General features: G+C 45.8%; 1 protein-coding gene across 2 annotated transcripts in view; it reads left to right on the top strand.

Annotated features, from left to right (window-relative positions):
• The window catches only part of LOC119181426 (mitochondrial substrate carrier family protein S), a 103,032-nt gene that overhangs the window by 23,932 nt on the left and 60,115 nt on the right, over positions 1-18,985 (top strand). The window contains exons 3-6 of one of the 2 annotated variants that reach the window (XM_037432670.2): positions 7,471-7,539; positions 14,055-14,117; positions 14,201-14,273; positions 14,343-14,390. In XM_037432670.2, coding sequence (XP_037288567.2) covers positions 7,471-7,539; positions 14,055-14,117; positions 14,201-14,273; positions 14,343-14,390 — 253 coding nt within the window. The remainder of the gene's footprint in view (positions 1-7,470; positions 7,540-14,054; positions 14,118-14,200; positions 14,274-14,342; positions 14,391-18,985) is intronic. The other variant, XM_075882963.1, reaches the window with a different exon arrangement.

Below are 18,985 nucleotides of genomic sequence, written 5' to 3'. Positions count from 1 at the left end.
TCTCCAAGTACCGACAACCGTTTACTTTGACGAACTGCTCGCCATTTTACCGTCCGTGACGGTCTGCTGTACCAGCGAAACTGCCTATCTGATGGCCGCAAATAGTTGCTGATGATACCTCGCCACTTACGTTCTGACACCTGTGCTTCCTTCCACGCGGATCCGAAATGCGCCCACGCAGGTGTAGTGAAGACGTATGCTCGCCTACGAATTCGATATTACTGGCGCGGAATGTACCGCTTTGTTAGGCAGTACGTCCGTTCATGTACCTTGTGCCAACGCCGAAAGAGCTCCTCTCGCACAACCACAGGACCACTCCAGCCACTGCCGTGTCCTTCCCGTCCTTTCGGCCGCATCGAAATCGACTTGTACGGTCCCCTATCATACACACCAAATGGAAACCGCTGGGTCATCGTAGCCGTGGACTACCTCACGCGTTACGCCGAAACTTCGGCGCTTCCCAAAACCACTGCGCGTGAAGTCGGCTTGTTCATTCTGCACAACCTCGTCCTTCGGCATGGTGCACCCAGTGAGCTTCTTAATGACCATGGGCGTTCCTTCTTGTCGGAAGCTGTAGAAGCCCTCCTACGCGATTGCAACATCGTGCATCGAATAACCACCGCATGTCACCCCCAAAGCAACGGGATGACCGAGCGATTTAATCGCACGCTGGGTGACATGCTGTCCATGTATGTTTCCGATGACCATACGAACTGGGACCGCGTACTGCCCTTCGTTACTTACGCTTACAACAGCGCAATTCAATCTACAACTAGATTCTCCCCGTTCTTTCTTCTTTATGGTCAGGAACCTTCATAGTTCTTGGACACTATCTTTCTGTACCACCCAGACCCTTCAGAATGGACGACTTTGGCCGAAGCCGCCACATATGCCGAAGAATGTCGGCAGCTCGCACGTGCGCTTACTACGCACGATCAGGCTCGCCAGAAGGACTCCCATGACCAAGGCTCATCTCCATTGTCATACGCGCCTGGAACAATCGTGTGACTCCGCGTGCCATCGTCTGCCCCAGGCTATTGCTCAAAGTTCACCCCCAAGTATGACGGTCCGTACAGGATCTTGCGCTAGGCATCATCAGTCAACTACATGGTTGAACGTATTCAGCCACCTTCAGATCAACGGCGTCACGGGCGTGAAACTGTTCACGTCGACCGTCTAAAACTTCACTACGATCCACCAGTCGTGTCTGTGCCATAGGTCGCCAGGATGGCTCCTTTTGCACCAGGGAGTCAATGTAGTGACAAAAATACGGGCTTGCTAGAGACGATGAAGAAGACGTTTGTTGTGGCAGAGGCTCGTGCTGCTGCAGCTGCTGCTGAAACTACTGACTGCTGTCTCGCTGCTGTTCGGCGCATTAAACGGTTGCATCACCCCGGTGTGGCGTCTTAACAGTATTCTTACACTGCTTTAGGTGGTATGCTTGCTTTCAGTCTGATAAGCACTTAATATAGGTGAAGACCATGCGGCTTAATAAAATAGCGCTAGTATGGCTGATGGCACTGGCCCAACAGTCCCAACATGGGTGCGGTACGGGTTAACCCAGGGTCGGCCTTCGGGACCCACTGAAGTTCTTCCCACCATATGATGCTGCTTACACTCCCAGAAGCCGAAATGGAGTCATCTGCATGACGCTAAAGTAAGACTGGCAAGGGTAGTGTGTCGATTTAGGTTCTTAGTAGAACACGTGTAAGTTTCGTGAAACATTATTAACATCTTTCTGACAAAGTTTTTTGTTCATTTTGCTAAGCAACCAGACCGCAACAGTGATATTCACTCACGCGCACACACATGCAGGCACACATGCACTGGCATATACGCACAGGCATATATGCACAAACACACACACACTGACTATCTTTTTCCTAATGGCTAGCATGCCTTTGCCCTTGGGCTGCTGTCCTTATTGCAAACATTTCGAATTTTCTCTCACAGGCAACGCTGCTGTTTTGTCGGGAACGAAAGACGCCGACACTGCTGGCACGGCCGATACCATAATATTGTCACCGGGGTGGGAGAATGAATGAAATAAATATATTTACAGAGTATACAGGGAGAGTCAGAGGCAGCTGCAGCCAAGATGGAGGTAAAACAGCAACAACAACACAAGCGCGGTCGCTTTCATCGTCTTCATCGTCTACCTGATGCTCTCTCGTTGCCGATATCGTGTAACAATATAACCCCCCGCCGCTGGCAGCACCGTGTTGGCGCCTAAAGGAGAGTAGGATCATATGCGGAGATGTATGGTTTCAGACGGGACACGTGGGCGACGTCAGTGGCGGGTGCAGACGACGACGATTGACTGTCCAAATGAGCTATCTCGTATGTGACCTCGGTAAGCCAGCGTAAAACCTTGTAAGGCCTCGGGTAGCGAGACAGGAGCTCCGAAGAGAGGCCAACGTGGCGGTATGGTGTCCAGAGGAGGACCAATGAACCTGGAGAGTAGGAAACAACTCTGTGATGCCTATCGTAGGGGGCCTCCGAGCCAAGAAAACGTTCCCGTGCGATTTGGCGAGCCACTCGAGCCCGAGCAGTGGCATCCCGGGCGTACTCTGTAACCATTTGCATAGTTGATGGGAGGAGAGTCTCGAAGGCTAACGCTGGATGGAGGCCGAACAATAAAAGAAGGGGGAGAAGCCAGCGATGTCAAGGTGTGACGAATTGTATGCGGATGTCACGTAAGGCAAAGTACTATCTCAATCAAGGTGATCTTTGGAAACGTACATGGAGAGCATTGTTGTCCAGGTTCGATTTAGGCACTCGGTAAGACTATTTGTTTGTGGGTGATAGGCCGTAGTGAGCTTCTGACGCGTCAAACGCGAGCGAAGAATGTCACTTACTACTTTTGAAAGAAATGAGCGGCCACAATTGGTCAGCAGCTGTCGATAAGCGCCATGACAATTTCATCATGAAGCAAGAAGTCCGCGACGTCAGTGGCACAGCTTGTCGGTAGCGCTCGTGTGATAGCGTAACTTGTGGTTTAATCAGTCGCTACGGCTGTCCTTTTGCTTCCAGTGAGAGAAGTAAGAAATGGTCCAATGAGATCAAGACCGACGCGGTAGAATGGGTCGGTGCGTATGTCTATTGGTTGTAGCGGACCAGCTGGTGGCAAGGTGGAATGTTTGGAGCTCTGGCAGGACTCACAAGCAGCAACGTATCGGCGCACAGAACGGTAAAGGCCTGGCCAGAAGAATCTACGCCGCACGCGATCGTAGGTGTGCGTGACCCCGACATGTCTGGTGATTGGGGTGTCGTGAAGCTGTTCAAAAACAGCGATACGGAGTGTCGCAGGAACTACTAGTAGTAGCTCTGGTTCCTCAAAGCTGGTGTTGCATCGGTAAAGAATGCCATCGCGTAGAACGGACAAGTGTAGCGACGGGTCTACGTGGGGCAAACGAAGACTCTGCATGATAGACCGCAAGTGGACATCGCTGAGCTCTTTTTTGTGTATGTCGGTGAAAGCCGACATGGCGGAGACACAAGGGTCAGAATTATGAACTGAAAGGTCGGGTGGGTTTACGGGGTGACGGGATAGACAGTCGGCATCCTGGTGCATTTGGCCAGATTTGTATGTCACGTCAAAGCTGTATTCTTGTAGTTTCAAGGCCTAACGGCCAAGTCGTCCTGTAGGATTTTTAAGGGACGACAGCCGGCACAAGGCATGGTGATCTTTAATCACCAAAAAGGTGCGGCCAAACAGGTATGGTCGAAATTTTCCAGCTGCCTAAACTAGTGCGAGGCACTCACGCTCTGTAATAGAAAACTTGCTCTCCGAAGGAGAAAGGAGGTGACTGGCATAAGCGATGACTTGATCCTGTCCTTGTTGCTGCTGGGCGAGAACAGCACCGATTTCATCTCCGCTGGCATCGGTACGAACTTCAGTATGGCCTGACGGGTCGAAATGGGCCAAGATGGGTGGGGAAGTAAGTAATGTTGTAAGGGTTCTGAAGGCAGTTGCTTGGTAAGTACACCAATAAAAAGGCATGTCTTTCTTCAGTAGTTCTGTAAGTGGTCAGGCAATGTCAGCGAAATTCTTCACGAAACGTTGAAAGTAAGAACAAAGGCCGATAAAACTCCGTACATCTTTTGCGGAACGTGGTAAGGGAAAATCTTTGACAACTCGAATTTTGTCAGGATCACTTTGCATGCCTCGAGCACTGACAATGTGGCCTAGCACAGTGATTTCCCGATGGCCAAAGCGACATTTGGAAGAGTTGAGCTGAAGTCCTGCTGTCCGGGAAACCCCAAAAACAGCCGATAGGCGACTGAGGCTTTCAAATGTAGGTGAAAGTACGATGACGTCATCAAGATAGCACAGGCACGTGGACCATTTGTATCGACGCAGGAGAGAGTCCATCATTCTTTCAAATGTAGCTGGGGCATTACACAATCCGAATGGCATAACCTTGAACTGGAAAAGCCCATCCGGTGTAATAAATGCGGTTTTCTCACGGTCTCTATGATCAACAGAAATCTGCCAGTATCCTGATGGTAAGTAGATAGATGAAAAGTAGGCAGACTTATGTAGGCAGTCGAGAGCATCGTCAATCCGTGGCAGTGGATACACGTCCTTACATGTTACTTGGTTTAAGTGACTGTAGTCTACACAGAAGCGCCAGCTGCCATTCTTCTTCTTGACTAGCACGACCGGCGATGCCCATGGACTGCAGGAAGGTTTGATGACGTCTTTTGTGAGCATTTCTTCAACTTCTTGCTGGATAACTTGTCGCTCAGCATTAGGCACGCGATAAGAACATCGTCGAATGGGGCTGGCGTCTCCAGTGTTAATTCTATCAGTTACAAAGGATGTCTGACCCAAAGGACGGTCATCAAAATCAAAGATGTCACGGTAGGATTTCAGCAGCTGCCAGATATCAGCTGTCTGTGCTGGAAGAAGGTCAGGGGCGATCATCTTGTCGATGGTGGCATCCGCTAGGCTCTTCGAAGAGCAGAACAGAGCAGAGGACGAAGAAGATTCGGCAATGAACGCCGAAATGGAAGCATCTATAGAAGAAACTTTTGCCAAAGTCATACCATCTGGGATAACTTGAGCATACCAGCTGAAGTTTAGGATCGGAAGAGATGCTGTATTTGCCGTGACTGTCAAAAGTGTGTGAGGCACGGCAACATTTTTGGCCAGCAGAATGTCAGCAATAGGTGTCAACATGTAGTCAGGAACAGGAGCGACAGATCTCAGGTTCACGTAAGTAATAGCTTGAGGTGCTAGGCAAACGTGATCTGCAGAACACAGACGTAATTGAGCTGGTGTTGGGTCTTCATGGTAACATTGTAAATCAGGTTGAAGCATGCCGTTTTCACAATTAATAAGGGCAGAGTGGGCGGATAAAAAGTCCATGCCGAGGATAAGTTCATGGGAACATTTCTCGAGCAGAGCAAATAGCACTGTCGTGGAGCGATCGGCAACACTTATACGCACGGAGCACATTCCAACCACGGGAAAAGTGCCACTGTTGGCAACCATGATGAGTGGTACTGTGGGTGGCGTTAAAACTTTCCTAAGGCGGCAACGAAGTTCTGAATTCTTCACTAATATGTGAGCCCCTGTGTCCACAAGTGCAACAATAGGTGTGTTGTCTACTTCAACGTCAATAAGGTTGCGTCGAGGCGGCAGCATGGTCAGAGGATTTGGCAGGCTAGTGGTCGATGCAGCATCACCTCCGAGAGCTGCATCATCCAATTTTCCCGCGGCAGGTGGTCAGTGGGCGACGTTGGTCGGCGAAATTGGGGTGAGCGAGACGACGAGCGACGGGAGAGCGATGAACGGGACTGGTGAGCATGCGAAGATGGAGAGTGACGACGATATGGTGTCACAGAAGGAACGTCTTCACTGGTGGCATGAGGTGACTCCCGGTAACTTTGAAAGTGTCCATGATTCCTCTCTGGGCGGTGGGTGTACCCACAGGATGCCTGATGCCAATACCTTCGGGTGTTACAATGGCGGGCCACGTGTCCGATACAGTGGCAGTTGAAACAAATCGGACAATCGTCAGCAGTCCTCCACTCGGCTGAATTGCGAGGGCGCACCGGAAGGTTTTCGCTTTGGTCATACGAAACGGGGGGTCGACGACGGTTGATCGGCCGAGAGGGAGCTGTAGTGCACTCGGAGGCCAGTCCAGCATTGGAAAGCTCTTGTCACACGAAGGCATGTACCAGTGGCACCATCTGAGGGCTAGAGTCACAGGCATGGGAGCACGTGGACACAGGAGACAGAGGTTCAAGTTCACGTCTGATGATCTTGGTCACGTGCTTTGCAGTTAACAAGCGTCTGTAGTGCAGGCCTGTCTTCGCACGACCAGGTTGCTACTGTGTTTGGTAGTCGAGTGAAATGGTGGGCGATACGTCGACTTTTTGCGGCCTCAAAACGCTGGCACTCCTTGATGTTGGCATCGACCATGTTGCAGTCCTTGCATATGTGAAGGTTGAACGCATCATCTGCAATGCCTTTCAATATGTGTTCTACTTTTTCGGTTTCTTCCATGCCATTGTCTGCTTTTCGGCAAAGGGCGAGCATGTCCTGTATGTAAGTCACATAGGACTCTGCTGACGTTTGCGCACGAGATGCCAACTCCTTCTCCGCCACGGCCTTTCTATCCACAGACTTGCAGAAAAGGGCGCGCATCTTTTCTTTCCATGCATCCCAGCTTCAAATTAATATTCGAGGTTCTCGAATCATACTTTTACTGTTCCTTTCAAGTAGAACAGGATGTTGGTTAACGTAAGAGTTTAATCCCAGCAGTCATTCTTACTTGTACGTTCGTACAATGGCAATCATTCTTCAATGTCGACACCATCAGTGCCACAGAACCTGCCAGGATCTTTTAGCTGCGGAAGGACAACAGTTGTTGTTGTAGTCTGCTCGGCTGGAGCGGGTCCCTGGTTTGCCATGGTGGAAAAATCCAAGTGGCAGCCATTGCAAATTTTCGTTATATTGTGTTACCCCGCACCACCACCAAATGTCACGGTGGTGAGAAAATTAATGAAATAAATATATTTACAGAGTATATAGGGAGAGTCAGAGGCAGCTAAAGCCAAGATGGAGGTACAACAGCAACAACAACACGAGCACGGTCGCTTTTATCGTCTTCATCGTCTACCTGATGCTCTCTCGTTGCCGATGTCGTGTAACATCATCGAGATGAGCTCTTTAGTGCTGTCACGTCAAAATCCGACTGCTCTCCAGGCGAACGTTTGGTGCTGTCAGAGCGTTTATGTGACAAAAACACTGTTAGTGAATAAGCTGCATATAAAATTAAAGAATCTATTTCATCACAGCAGTCACAGTGTATTAACTTATGGACATCAATGTACATGTGTATATCGAGCGCAATGAACAAGCGAGGCTCCGCATCAATGACCTTCTACACGATTAAATGAGTACGCCAACAAAAGTGCTTCATAACAGAGTGAATTGCTTTGCCTTTCCTTTTACAGAGGCTGCGTCCCGCCACTGTTGGGATCTGGCATCTACCGTTCCGTCCAATTTGCTGTTTTTGAAGCTGTGTGAGTGGCATTATGAAAAGACAGTGCTTTTTGCCTTTGTATTATATTTATTTTTGGAAGGGGGTCTCAAAATGAGATGGTGTGAGTAAAACAGAAAATGTGCCCTTAATATTGCATTTTATCCATCATTAACAATTGGAAAACTTATTTGTACCTTGGTGTCCTGGACCTTTCTTGTACTGCCGAAAGTGATCGACAACAGCAATGGCTTGATGTCCCTTCGTCATATTCAAGGACACTCTTTTGTATGACACTTAAATTCACGCATGTATGTAAAAGAAATCATAAGCACCACCTGTCCATAGTGGCATAGCCAGGACACACACACATGCATGCATACTTAAGTGCATACTGTAAGTTGTTGAGCAAGCGCCCCCCTGCGGTGGAGAATTATCTGACCAGATTGTGCAGAGGTGCACTTGCCTGGTCCTGGACCAGTCATTGGTGCTTATTTGCCACTTATTTCAGATCTCCAGAAAAGGGAAGGGGAGCACTTACTCAGTTGCGGGTGCTTGCTCAGCATGTAACGGTAGATAAATACTTAGATGCATGCCATAAACTCTCTTTAATTAAGCTTCTCACTTTCTTTCAGGGTAACTATGACATTATTACCGAATAAATTGTGTCAAACACATACAGGGTACTGTAGAATAACATTTTCCTAGGGGAATTAATGCCTGAGAATATGTTTATAGCGAACATTTTTTCAAGCACTTTACCTGTGCTTGGGCGAGTTGGTGCCTAAATAACACATACTGGCCAAAGCCCTAGAATATTCCAGGAGACTTCCGAATTTTGACCTAATCTCTTGATTGTACGAATGTTATCTTATCTTGAATGTCCTTAAAAGTGGCCGCCACTGGAGAGGCTGTTCTTTTTTTAATCACATACATGCGTCAGCCTTTCTTCCAGTGACAGTTGCGGTGCTGCGGAAGAGTACTCGCCAATACCCACTGTAGCCATACCGTAGAGTAGCACTATGTATTTACCGTACATGTGGCTGATGGCCAGTGGTTGCGGGACGCGTTCGCCATCGGAACAAAAAAAGGCAAGGAAAAATAAAGGCACCACAATTTGTGCGTCTTAGCCCCCACATTTTGTATGCTAGGCCTACGCCGCCTACCTGGGCGTCAGTTGTTTACTACATGGTCGTGGGTGCCACGTGCTTCCCCATGTTCAGTAAGAAGGTCAGTGGCAGTGTCAAAAGCAAGGAAGTACTTGCAAGTGTTTTTGGACTCATACACAGCTGAGTTTCTGTGCTTTCTGAGTTCGTAGAAAGGTGACAAATGGGTATTCTGTACCATGTGTGCCTGTGATGTAAGCGTTTTTTATGGCAGCAAGGCAGACTTGAGAGGCACATCTTTTCACAGAAGCATCAGAACTACGTTCGGGGGGCTGAAGGTCAGGCCAACATGGGAACTTAAAAAAGAGCTGTGAAAACAGTGAGATTCATGCAGAATGCTGGGGTTTCTTGTAAAACACAACAAGCTTTGGTGATCATGCAGGACTGTTGTTTCGGACAATGTTACGAGAAAGCAAAGCAGTACACTGCAGACGCACGAAACCAGCTGCCATTGTCGGGGTGATGGCTGCTGATGTCGAACACACTATGGCGGATGCTTTGAAGTGCCATGTTTTTGCAACTGGATTCTCAACTTTCACTACCTAGAGAAGCCGCTAGTGTAAATCCAATATTGGGGTTGGGGGATTGTGCATACGCCACTGGATAGTGTGTGCATCATTTTTAACTGCATATTCTTTTTTGGCTGTGGCCACCATATTGTCAAGGCTTTGTTTAAAAGGCCATGGAACCTTGCATGTATTATATCCGACGCTGGGTGTTCAGCAACGTGTTGCGGCGTATTATATCAAAGGAGAAATTTTGAACACTTGGCACATATTTGGTATGATGTGAAGTAATGTCCACACAGCTTCGTGAACACAATCCAAGTATTGTGCCTGCAGACTTGCCAATCGTGGAAATATTCACACAAGCTGTAGAAAACAATAAAAGTAAGTGCAAGTACTGTACTGGTTTGTTTATTTTCCTAGGGATAAAGGGGCGGGGGGTGTATCCTTTTTGATGGGATTTTCCCGGACTTTGCATGTGACCACACTCATGAAATTGCAGTTTCATTTTTTTTTAACCTGCAAATAGTAGAGAAACAGCTGTTGCTCACCAAGCCTGAATGCTGCGCACAAACAAAGCACTTGCTGCTGGTGCGTGTGGCATGGTGTATATGCACACAGTCGTTCACTCATTGCTAGATCGTGCGAGCGAATGGCCAGGCTCTGCAGAGGGTCAATGTATCTGAGACACCTTGCAGGGAAGCAAAAGTAATGCAGGTAATAACAGGTGTAGAGCAACGTGATGCCTCTACTTCTTGTCCTATGTCCTTTCACCTCAATGTATGGCTACAAAGGAAGCAGTGGTGCTCTGAAGAGCGCAGCCATCCGCTAGCATGATCTAGCTAAAAGTGAATGACCGTATAGCTACAGTCGCTACCTCTTTGTTCGAGCCCTATTAGTACTAGCACAGCAGAAACTATGCTGCTTTTATGCACTTGTAAACAAAAGGCTCTTGGTTATATTTGGGAGCTGAAGCGCGAGGTAGCACGCCGTGTGTGCAAAATTTTCGGCATGCTTGAAAACTGATTACATTGCCGCAAACATGTTATTTCACATCAAATTTTTATTTTCATTACGTATAGTGTCACAGATGAAGGACACCAGAAAAGAGATTTGCCAATAGGCTGCTTTACTAATCAACAAATTTCTGTTTGTTGATTAGTCGTCGTGTGTGCACTGCGATAAAGAACAGTTCACAAGAAAATGAGGCTATGTAATCAGTACAGAATACAAGTAAAACACAACAGTTTACAAAAAAAAACATGTTGATAAAAAACATAATAGAGAAAGTAATTCCCTCTACTTCAGATGTGCTGCTTCTACTCATGTGTGGGCACAGGCGGGTCCAAAGCGGGGCTAGCACTCGAAAATGGGGCCCAATGTCTCCGCCATACTATGAGTGGGGCGGAGGGCAGCTTCAACAAACCTTTGTCCCCCACCTGGGGGAGATCGAACCCTACGCATGTTTATGATTCTAGTGAAGTTCCACAAACTGATGTGTTTCTTTTCTCTCTCTCTCTCTGTCTGTTCTCTTGTGGGGTCACTGCTCTGTCAAAGTACAAAACCTTGCTTTTAACTGCATGGCAACACCCAGCACACTTTCTTATTCTTGTATCTGTAGTTCACAATCGGAAAACAATACAAAGTAAATAACTGCGACTACAACTCGCAGTACCTGTCTGATTTCGGTAGTTCACTGCAAAATTCAGGAAAGCCATCGCAAAAATAACCAGAGACTAAGTATAAAGCACCTGCGAATTGCCAAAGTGAGGCCAACTGAACATTGGCATAGGCTGGTTGCCGCACGGCGGCGCTTCTATTTGTGAAAGTTGCGAATCGCAGTAGACGGGTGCAACGGTAGTGGGTAGCAAATGTCTCTACTTTAGCGATTTACAATACACAAGTTCCCCCTTCCCCTTGCTGCAGGTATAACTTTTTCGTCCATTGCAGCTCATGCATGGGACGCAAGCCCATATTGGAAAGGGTGAATATTCTAGGCAAAAGCAAACAGAGGGTAGAGTTCTTAGAAGCTTTTGATATTAAGGAAATGGGCAACAAGTGCGTGACACTTTAGTTGCTCTCTACTATAGAGAAAGTAATCTTCTGCACAGCTTTTGTTGGCATGAGGTGATCTTGACATGTGTTTCCTCCTCTCCTTCTTTTTCACCTATTTATTGGGGATGTGGGGAAACAAAGGGCATTATATGCAGTGACCAAAGGATTGAAACCAGTTGATAGTTTGCGCTCTTTACGTTTACTCTGTCCTTTTCCTGTCCGACCGATTGCACAAGTCCCATCACAGGTGCGCACCAACTCGCCCAACAAGATGTTTTTCTAAAATAGCAAACATACCCAGGTGTTCTTTTTTTTTTACGATACAGATATTTTATAAATGACATTTGCTATGACTAACACTTCTGCCTTCGCAAATGAGCTCTGTGCCGATGCAGAAGAACTTCGCTGCACCTAAAGTTATATGCAAATGAGCAGTTGACAAGCAATCATTAATTGAAATTTTAATTAATAACTTGACAGTTGTTTATATTGAAAAGTTGTCAAACGAATAAATTTATAAAATACCTATTTGTTAAAGTTCCAGATATTAATAACTGAAACTAAGAGGCCCAGTCCAGGCAATACTGAAACTGAGCACACCGAGGTGCGGGGGAGATGTGCCATTCCGGTTATGTCGGAAGGGAAAGCTTACGTGACAAATAATGGGGAAAAAAATGAGTTTTCCCGCAAAGGCAAATAAATGCATGCGATAAGCAACAAATAGCAATTTCCTGTGAGAAATGCAAGCAAATCGAAACATGCAGCACACTGCTGAAGCACAAAACACACATGAAGAGAACTGGCACAGGATGAGTGCGAACTAGCTACGTTTGCAGCTCAACACTTAGCGTATTGCTTGAACACAAAGGACACATTAAACGTGTGCACAGGACAAGCTCGAATAACAAGTGTCACAGTTGTTAATTCACTGTGCTTGAACAGCATGCTTTTTTCGCAAATGGGACCTCTGCAGTGATTGAAGGGACCTTCGTGCGCTCTCTTACTTGAACGAATCCGGTAAAGTACACGATGTACAAGCTGCCTCCATCACTTATTTTTTCAATGATTTCTTGGTCTGTCATGGTACTTATTGGTTCCTGGTGTAGTGCCGTTCAAGAAAAGCTTCTTTGAAAAGATGAAAGTGTATGAGACTTCGTGAACCTAGCTGTTAGTTAAATGAAGGCCCTAGTTGTCTTGAATGATGTGGCTGAGATTGTTTGAAATTTTTCGAAGTCTTTCTTTGTGTAATCTCTAATGGATTTAGGGTTGTTGTGTGAATGCGATATCTGAAATATTCATCAAAATTAGTAATATTATCACTTGAATCTGGGTCAGCCATTACTGTAGTCACAAGGTATAGTGCTTGAACATTATCAAAAAGTGCAGACTATGAAATTAGAGTTGGGAGCAACGAGAAAGTGCAAAAATTCATGAATCTGTCAGATTCCTAAGATTACAGTGCTATGTAAAGGTGAGCTCAAGATGTTGGGGAATCTCATCTAGAAACTGCACTTAGAAAAGACTGTTATAAGAATTTTTTAAGCAGTGGGTGGTTAGCGACATGTAGTGACAAGTGAAATGTACCAGCACAGCTACATGCAATCACTGTTGTTACACTTATAGCTAAATAACAATCAATTTGACCACTAGTGCAATTGGCACTCTGTCACCGCATCACTTAGATAAGAAATGTCGAAATGCATTGAGCCTTCTTTAGACGCAGCCTAGTAAACCAAATCCAAGACATATAAACTTTGAAAAACTATTTTATTTCCAACCATGTAAAGCATCTAAACAAACAGTCGTTTCGGAGCTGGCATGGTTGCATCCTCTGGGGGGAAGGGAGGACTATGGCGACATTGCAGCGACGTCTTGACGGCGCTCACGTGGCGGTTAATAACCCCACGTTTTGCCGTGGATCATAGTCCCTGTATATGTTCATACACTGGGGAAAGAAAGGGTTCCGAGGGAACGATTGATGTTTTGGGCTGTTTGCTGTATATACCAGGACTCGAGTTATAGTCTCCTCTTCCACTTAGTCTCACTTTCCAAAATGGTTGTTCCGTTGAAATTTATCTTGTGGTCACACATCTCTCAATGTTTGGCGACGACACTGTGCTCTTTGTTGAGCTTCTGAAAGTCATTGATGTGTTGAGCCGTTTACCTAGCCAACCAGTTTGCCTACCCAGCCAGACAGATTTCCGTCTAATGTTTACATTCAGGACGAAGAAACCATATGGGATAGTACATGTAGTTTCTTTTTACTACAGTCACGTGGCAGTTATGATGTAAGCGTAAATGAACAAAAGTGGACAAAAAACACCAATTGTCTGTGCATCCCAGACCCGCAATTTCTGAATTGAACGTCTAGTGCTCTAACTTTGTCATTAGGTACTATGTGAAGCTTTGAAGCGAGGAATCCAGCCTTCAAGAACATGTACACAAGGATAGAAATAAGATGACCACACACTCCTTGTGTGTACATGTTTTTTTAAGGCTGGGTTCCTCGATTATGTACCAACAGGCCCAACACTAGACTGTTCGACCACGAAAATGTTTATTGACCATCTCGTGATATTATCGCATGATATGTGGTACCCTCTTGCAGAGAGACCGTTCTACACTTACCGCATTGGCTATGAGTTGCGCTGGCTAAGACTCCCAAGAATTACACACTCAGAAGCACCCACCGAAGTGCTTGATTGGTAGCGCACTGAATTTGAAAGTAAAAGCTAAACCTCAGTTAATTGGGTTTTACTGTCGCCACTTGCTCATAACTATTCTTCTGTGGGTTGCATGTCACGCCAGTGTTGCTTGCTTTTTCCTTCCAGCTACACGTACCTAGACAACACAGTGTGCACCAGCCAAATTCCTCTCACGGCAGGATTACAGACGTAAGCTCTTCCATGCACGTTTGTTATGAAGTAACACAAGACTGCTCACTGCTTTTTACCATTGGTGTGTTTGAATTGTGCAGGAGAGTCGTCATAGGAGGCGTCATTGCGTCGACAGCCCGAGCTATCATTGAATGCCCCTTAGAGTATGCTAAGGTGATGAAACTTTCTGAAGGGAAATAAGTTATTTGCAGTAGTTGTGACTAATACATTTAATTATTGCAGATAAGCCGCCAAATAGGTCAGACGTGGACGCTGCGCAACGTTTACACGGTAAGATTTAAAACCTATTGTACCATACTTATGTGCTCAGTCTTGGTTTTCACTGAACTTTTTAAAAAGTCTTGAAACACATGTACCAGCTAGGCGTAATGGAAGTATGATTGGGGTTTAAGCTTGGCCTCAAAAATTTTACTAAACATTGATGCCTCTTTTGGGGGATGTTGCCACAAGGACATCTTTGATACAGTTTGCAATTTTATTCGAGCTACTGAACTTATCCCATTTTAATCTCTGCTTTAACAAATAGGTTGCAGCCCACTTATAACGGTATCCAAGATCGAATGAATTTTCGTTATAACAGATAATTGTTATAAGCTGGCTGACAAGAAATAGGTCAAAACATATATTTATATGCAAGTAAGGCAGCACAACTATGTTCTTGTTTTTAGAAAAGTCAGTCTGTCAGCATTGATTGCTTTTTGTGAAGCTTGCGCACAACTATTTTGTCATTATCATTTCTTTACCCTCGCCTCAAAGGGCATTACATAAGGGTTGGGGATGTAACAGGGTTGACAAGGTTGCATCACATAATTACTTCAAGAGAATTAAGGTGCTCCAAGCAGCTAAGCGAGAGGTCCTTCACCAAAACAAAGTCTCGGAGGGACTGCATCATCCGTTGGGTCTCCTGCTATCCGAGCACTTGGGTAGGCTGCTCAATAACGTTGTTGTAGTGGCCGCTCTCACTGCTGTCCTGAACACTTTACACGCCACGATCGCCACATCACTGAAGCATTTGGGCGTTTCCACAATATTGTTGGCATAAAAGTACGTGATCCAGACACAACGCATCTTCGTTAAGCACTGGTCGTAACACCGGCAGCAGCTCTTCGTCCACAGGCATCGCTTCTGGAGGACAGCTCCGCCTTCTTTCGCATTCAACTCATTTCTTGGGTGTGTCAACAGGGTGTGCAGCGCATGTCGTACCCCGCAGGGGTGTCTGCGCAAGCAGGTGTTTGGTGTTTGCAACACTACGGACCCGAGCCAACGGGGCGGTTTCGACTCCCTCCCATGCCTCGCCGTGGGCGGCTTAACTGTATCCGGAGAAAAGGGGATCCTGGGGGTTGAGCCGACGCCGGTTTATTGGACCTTTAAGGCCCTTCGGCAGAGGCAACACACCCCTTTGGCCCTGGCTTCACGCAGACGGCACCCCTGGGCTCACCCACCCAGGGGAAATCGGCAGTCGCCTTTTCCTATCTCTGTCTTTTCTAATCTTCGTCCTTCTCTCACATTTTTTATCTGTCCTGTCATCTTCTTTCTTCCATTTACTTCCATATTTCCTGGCTTTAGGGTTAACGTTGTGTAGGTAGTTAACCTTGGGTAAATACATTAGGTTATAGTGACGATGCATGGCTGGCGTCTCCAAGTGTTTGTGAATCAACCTTCTAGCGTCCCCTTGTTGGGCTCAGTGGTGGGTGGCTACCATTGCCACAGAAATAAATACTCCCCGTATGGCAAATGCTCTTCCCCGCTTTCCTGATCGCTTCCTCAAAAGGTGGCGCACCGAAGGAGCAATCGTCCTAACCAAACTAAAGCAGAGCTTCCCAAAGTATCATGTCATTCATAGTCAAAACGAAAAGAAGAAAGTCCGAGTGATTTCGCTGTTCCTAGTGTCAAAAACTCTAACGGAAGAAGTTGGCCCAGGGTACAAAATCACAAAGATGGGAAGTGGCGACCTCCTATTAGAGGTTCGAGACAAAGCACAATACGGCAAACTATCCAGAACTGTATCATTTGGGGACACTCCCGTTTCTGTAGGCCCACACAGGTCTATGAACACTGTCCGTGGGGTAATTTCTGATGATGATCTTATCAAATCTGAGCGAGAGCGAACTGTTAGAAGGATGGCAAAATGAAAACGTAGTGAAGGTACAGAGAATAAGGATCAGGCGTGACAAGAAAGAGACCCCTACAAAACACGTAATAATCACCTTTGGAATAAGCCACCTACCAGATTCAATAGAAACCGGCTATTCCAAGCTCCGTGTAAGACCATATATTCCTAATCCTCGTCGATGCTTCAAGTGTCAGCGTTTCGGGCACGGATCACAGAGTTGCAGAGCGCGCACCACTTGCGCAATGTGTGCATCCCATCAACACATATCTGACGAATGCACCTCAGAAGCAACTCATTGTTAGAACTGTGAAGGAGATCACCCTGCCTACTCATCATCATGCCTAATATGGAAAAAAGGGAAACAAATAGTAAACTCAAGGTCAAATTTAATCTGTCATTCCACGAGGCACGTAAGCGTTTCGCACTTCACAACCCCTCTTATCACACACATATCACTTCACAACCCCGTACACAACTTATGTACTCATTACCAATAAGAAAAATGTTCTCAAATTTTAATACAGCATCGGGAGAAACACCCTGTGTGAAACAACATACTTTAAATACTCAGGGGTGACAATTACAAACAACTTAACTTGGCACCATCATATTGAATCAGTTTGTTCTGGGTCATTTAAAAAATTTGTTATCTTCGAGCGAAGTTGCATAAAACACCGAAACACGTTAAGCTGCTTGCATACCAAACATATATTAGACCTAGACTGGAGTACGCCTCTTTGGTTTGGAGCCCTCACCAAAAACACTTACTTACCAAGTTAGAACGTATTATTCAGAGGCGTGCAGTAAGGTTTGTGTGCTCTAGATATAGAAAGCGGGATTCAGTAACTGACATGCTCGATTTTTGCAATTTAGAAGCACTGAAAATTCGAAGACAAAAACAAAGACTTATATTGTATAATGCAAGGGATATTAAAAATACCTAAAGACGGGTACATACGCCTTCCCGGAAAACGTAGCGCCAGATTGAATCATGATGCCCCCATTAAATGTTTCAACGCTCGCACTGACATCTTTTGGTGGTCATTTTTTCCGGATGCTATAGAACAATGGAATTGTTTACCCCATCATGTTGTTAATAGTACGGATGTGCAATCTTTTGACAGAGAAATTGATGCTTATTTTGGTCGTGGTTGAATTGAACTACTGCCAATTTTGGTTTCTTGTGTGCATTGCTATTTGAGTACCAGTTGTTTTGGTTTTCTGTTTGTACTTACTACTGTACGCCCTCCCTGTTATGACCCTCAAGCGAAGGTTGACATTAATAATAAAGAAATATATAAAATAAATCCCTCCTTCACAGATGTTATGCACCGGGGTGCCACGCCACATGTCACACAGAGTGTGTCTGCACCCCCAAATGTCACACAGAGTGTGGCCGCGGTCGTGCCACCAGCGCCCCCGGCTGGAGCAGCCTGTGCTGCTCCGCCACCTGACAAACATGGCCAGCAGACTAGCGTGTCTGCTGGACCCCAGACCACTGTCAATGCAGTTAGGCCCGAAAGTTCTGTGAATGTGCCCGCCGAGCAGGCACCATCCACCACTTCACAAGGGGCGATGGATACAAGTCCCACTCCTCCGGCAACTCAGACGCCGAAGGATAGGCGCAACTCTGGAGCGTGTCAAAAAAGAAAAACGCCCAATTATAGGGCCCCCAAAAGGCCCTGTAACCTAAGGCAACACTTTTTGTACACGGAGCACCACAGAACATTAAAATAACACAAATACTACAATGGAACATCAGAGGACTGTTAAGTAACTTCGACAATATCTAGGAACTTTTACACAAACATACACCAACTGTACTGTGTGTGCAAGAAAAACTTAATATCAAAACATGCCAACTTCTTACGCAATTGCATTATTTTTCGAAAGGACCGAAATGATGCGGTCGCGTCATCCGGTGGTGTTGCCATTATAGTTAATGAAGGAACAGCCTCTACATATTTCCTTCTTCAAACATCTCTTGAGGCAGTGGCTGTTAGAGGTGTTATATTCAACAAACTAGCGACAATTTGTTGTATTTACATACCTCTCCATCACCAACTCAATAAACAGGAATTCCAGTCTCTAATTAATGAACTTCCAGAGCCGTATCATCTGCTTGGAGACTTCAATGTGCATAACAGTTTATGGGGAGACTTTTCTTTTCTCTTCTGGTGCATGTCTCTTGAATCACAAAATATCAACATATTACAATATTACTAACAACACATACTCGTTAATAGACCGTAGCATTTCATCTCCATGGCTTTTTGCTCTCCTCAAATGGAAAGTCATCAATAATTGATATGGAAGAGATCATTTTCCTATAGTTCTCAGCACCACAACTGCAAATGATAGTGCTCCACTGGTTCCCAAGTGGCTCACCCAAAAAGCTGATTGGGGACAGTAACAAAAAGTTACTCTCTTAACCTGGAATGAGATGAGTGCGTTAAGCATAGAGGCTGCTGTGAATTATTACTTTACTGCTTTTTTGGTTGACGGTGCAACCAAATGTATTCCACAAACAAGGGGACTGTCAGGCAAACGCTGTGTTCCATGGTGGAACGAAGAGTGTCGTAATGCACGGAAAAAACAAAACAAGGCATGGAAGCTGCTTTGAAACTCGCCGACGTATGAGAATCTTATAAACATTAAGAACATAAAGTCCCAAGGCAGGAGGACGTGCTCACAAGCTAGAAGAGAAAGTTGACATACATTTTTATCGGGCATCACCTCATATACACAAGAG

This window comes from Rhipicephalus microplus, unplaced genomic scaffold, assembly GCF_043290135.1.
Source record: "Rhipicephalus microplus isolate Deutch F79 unplaced genomic scaffold, USDA_Rmic scaffold_14, whole genome shotgun sequence".
Taxonomy (NCBI): domain Eukaryota; kingdom Metazoa; phylum Arthropoda; class Arachnida; order Ixodida; family Ixodidae; genus Rhipicephalus; species Rhipicephalus microplus.
This window is presented reverse-complemented; position numbering and strand designations above follow the sequence as displayed.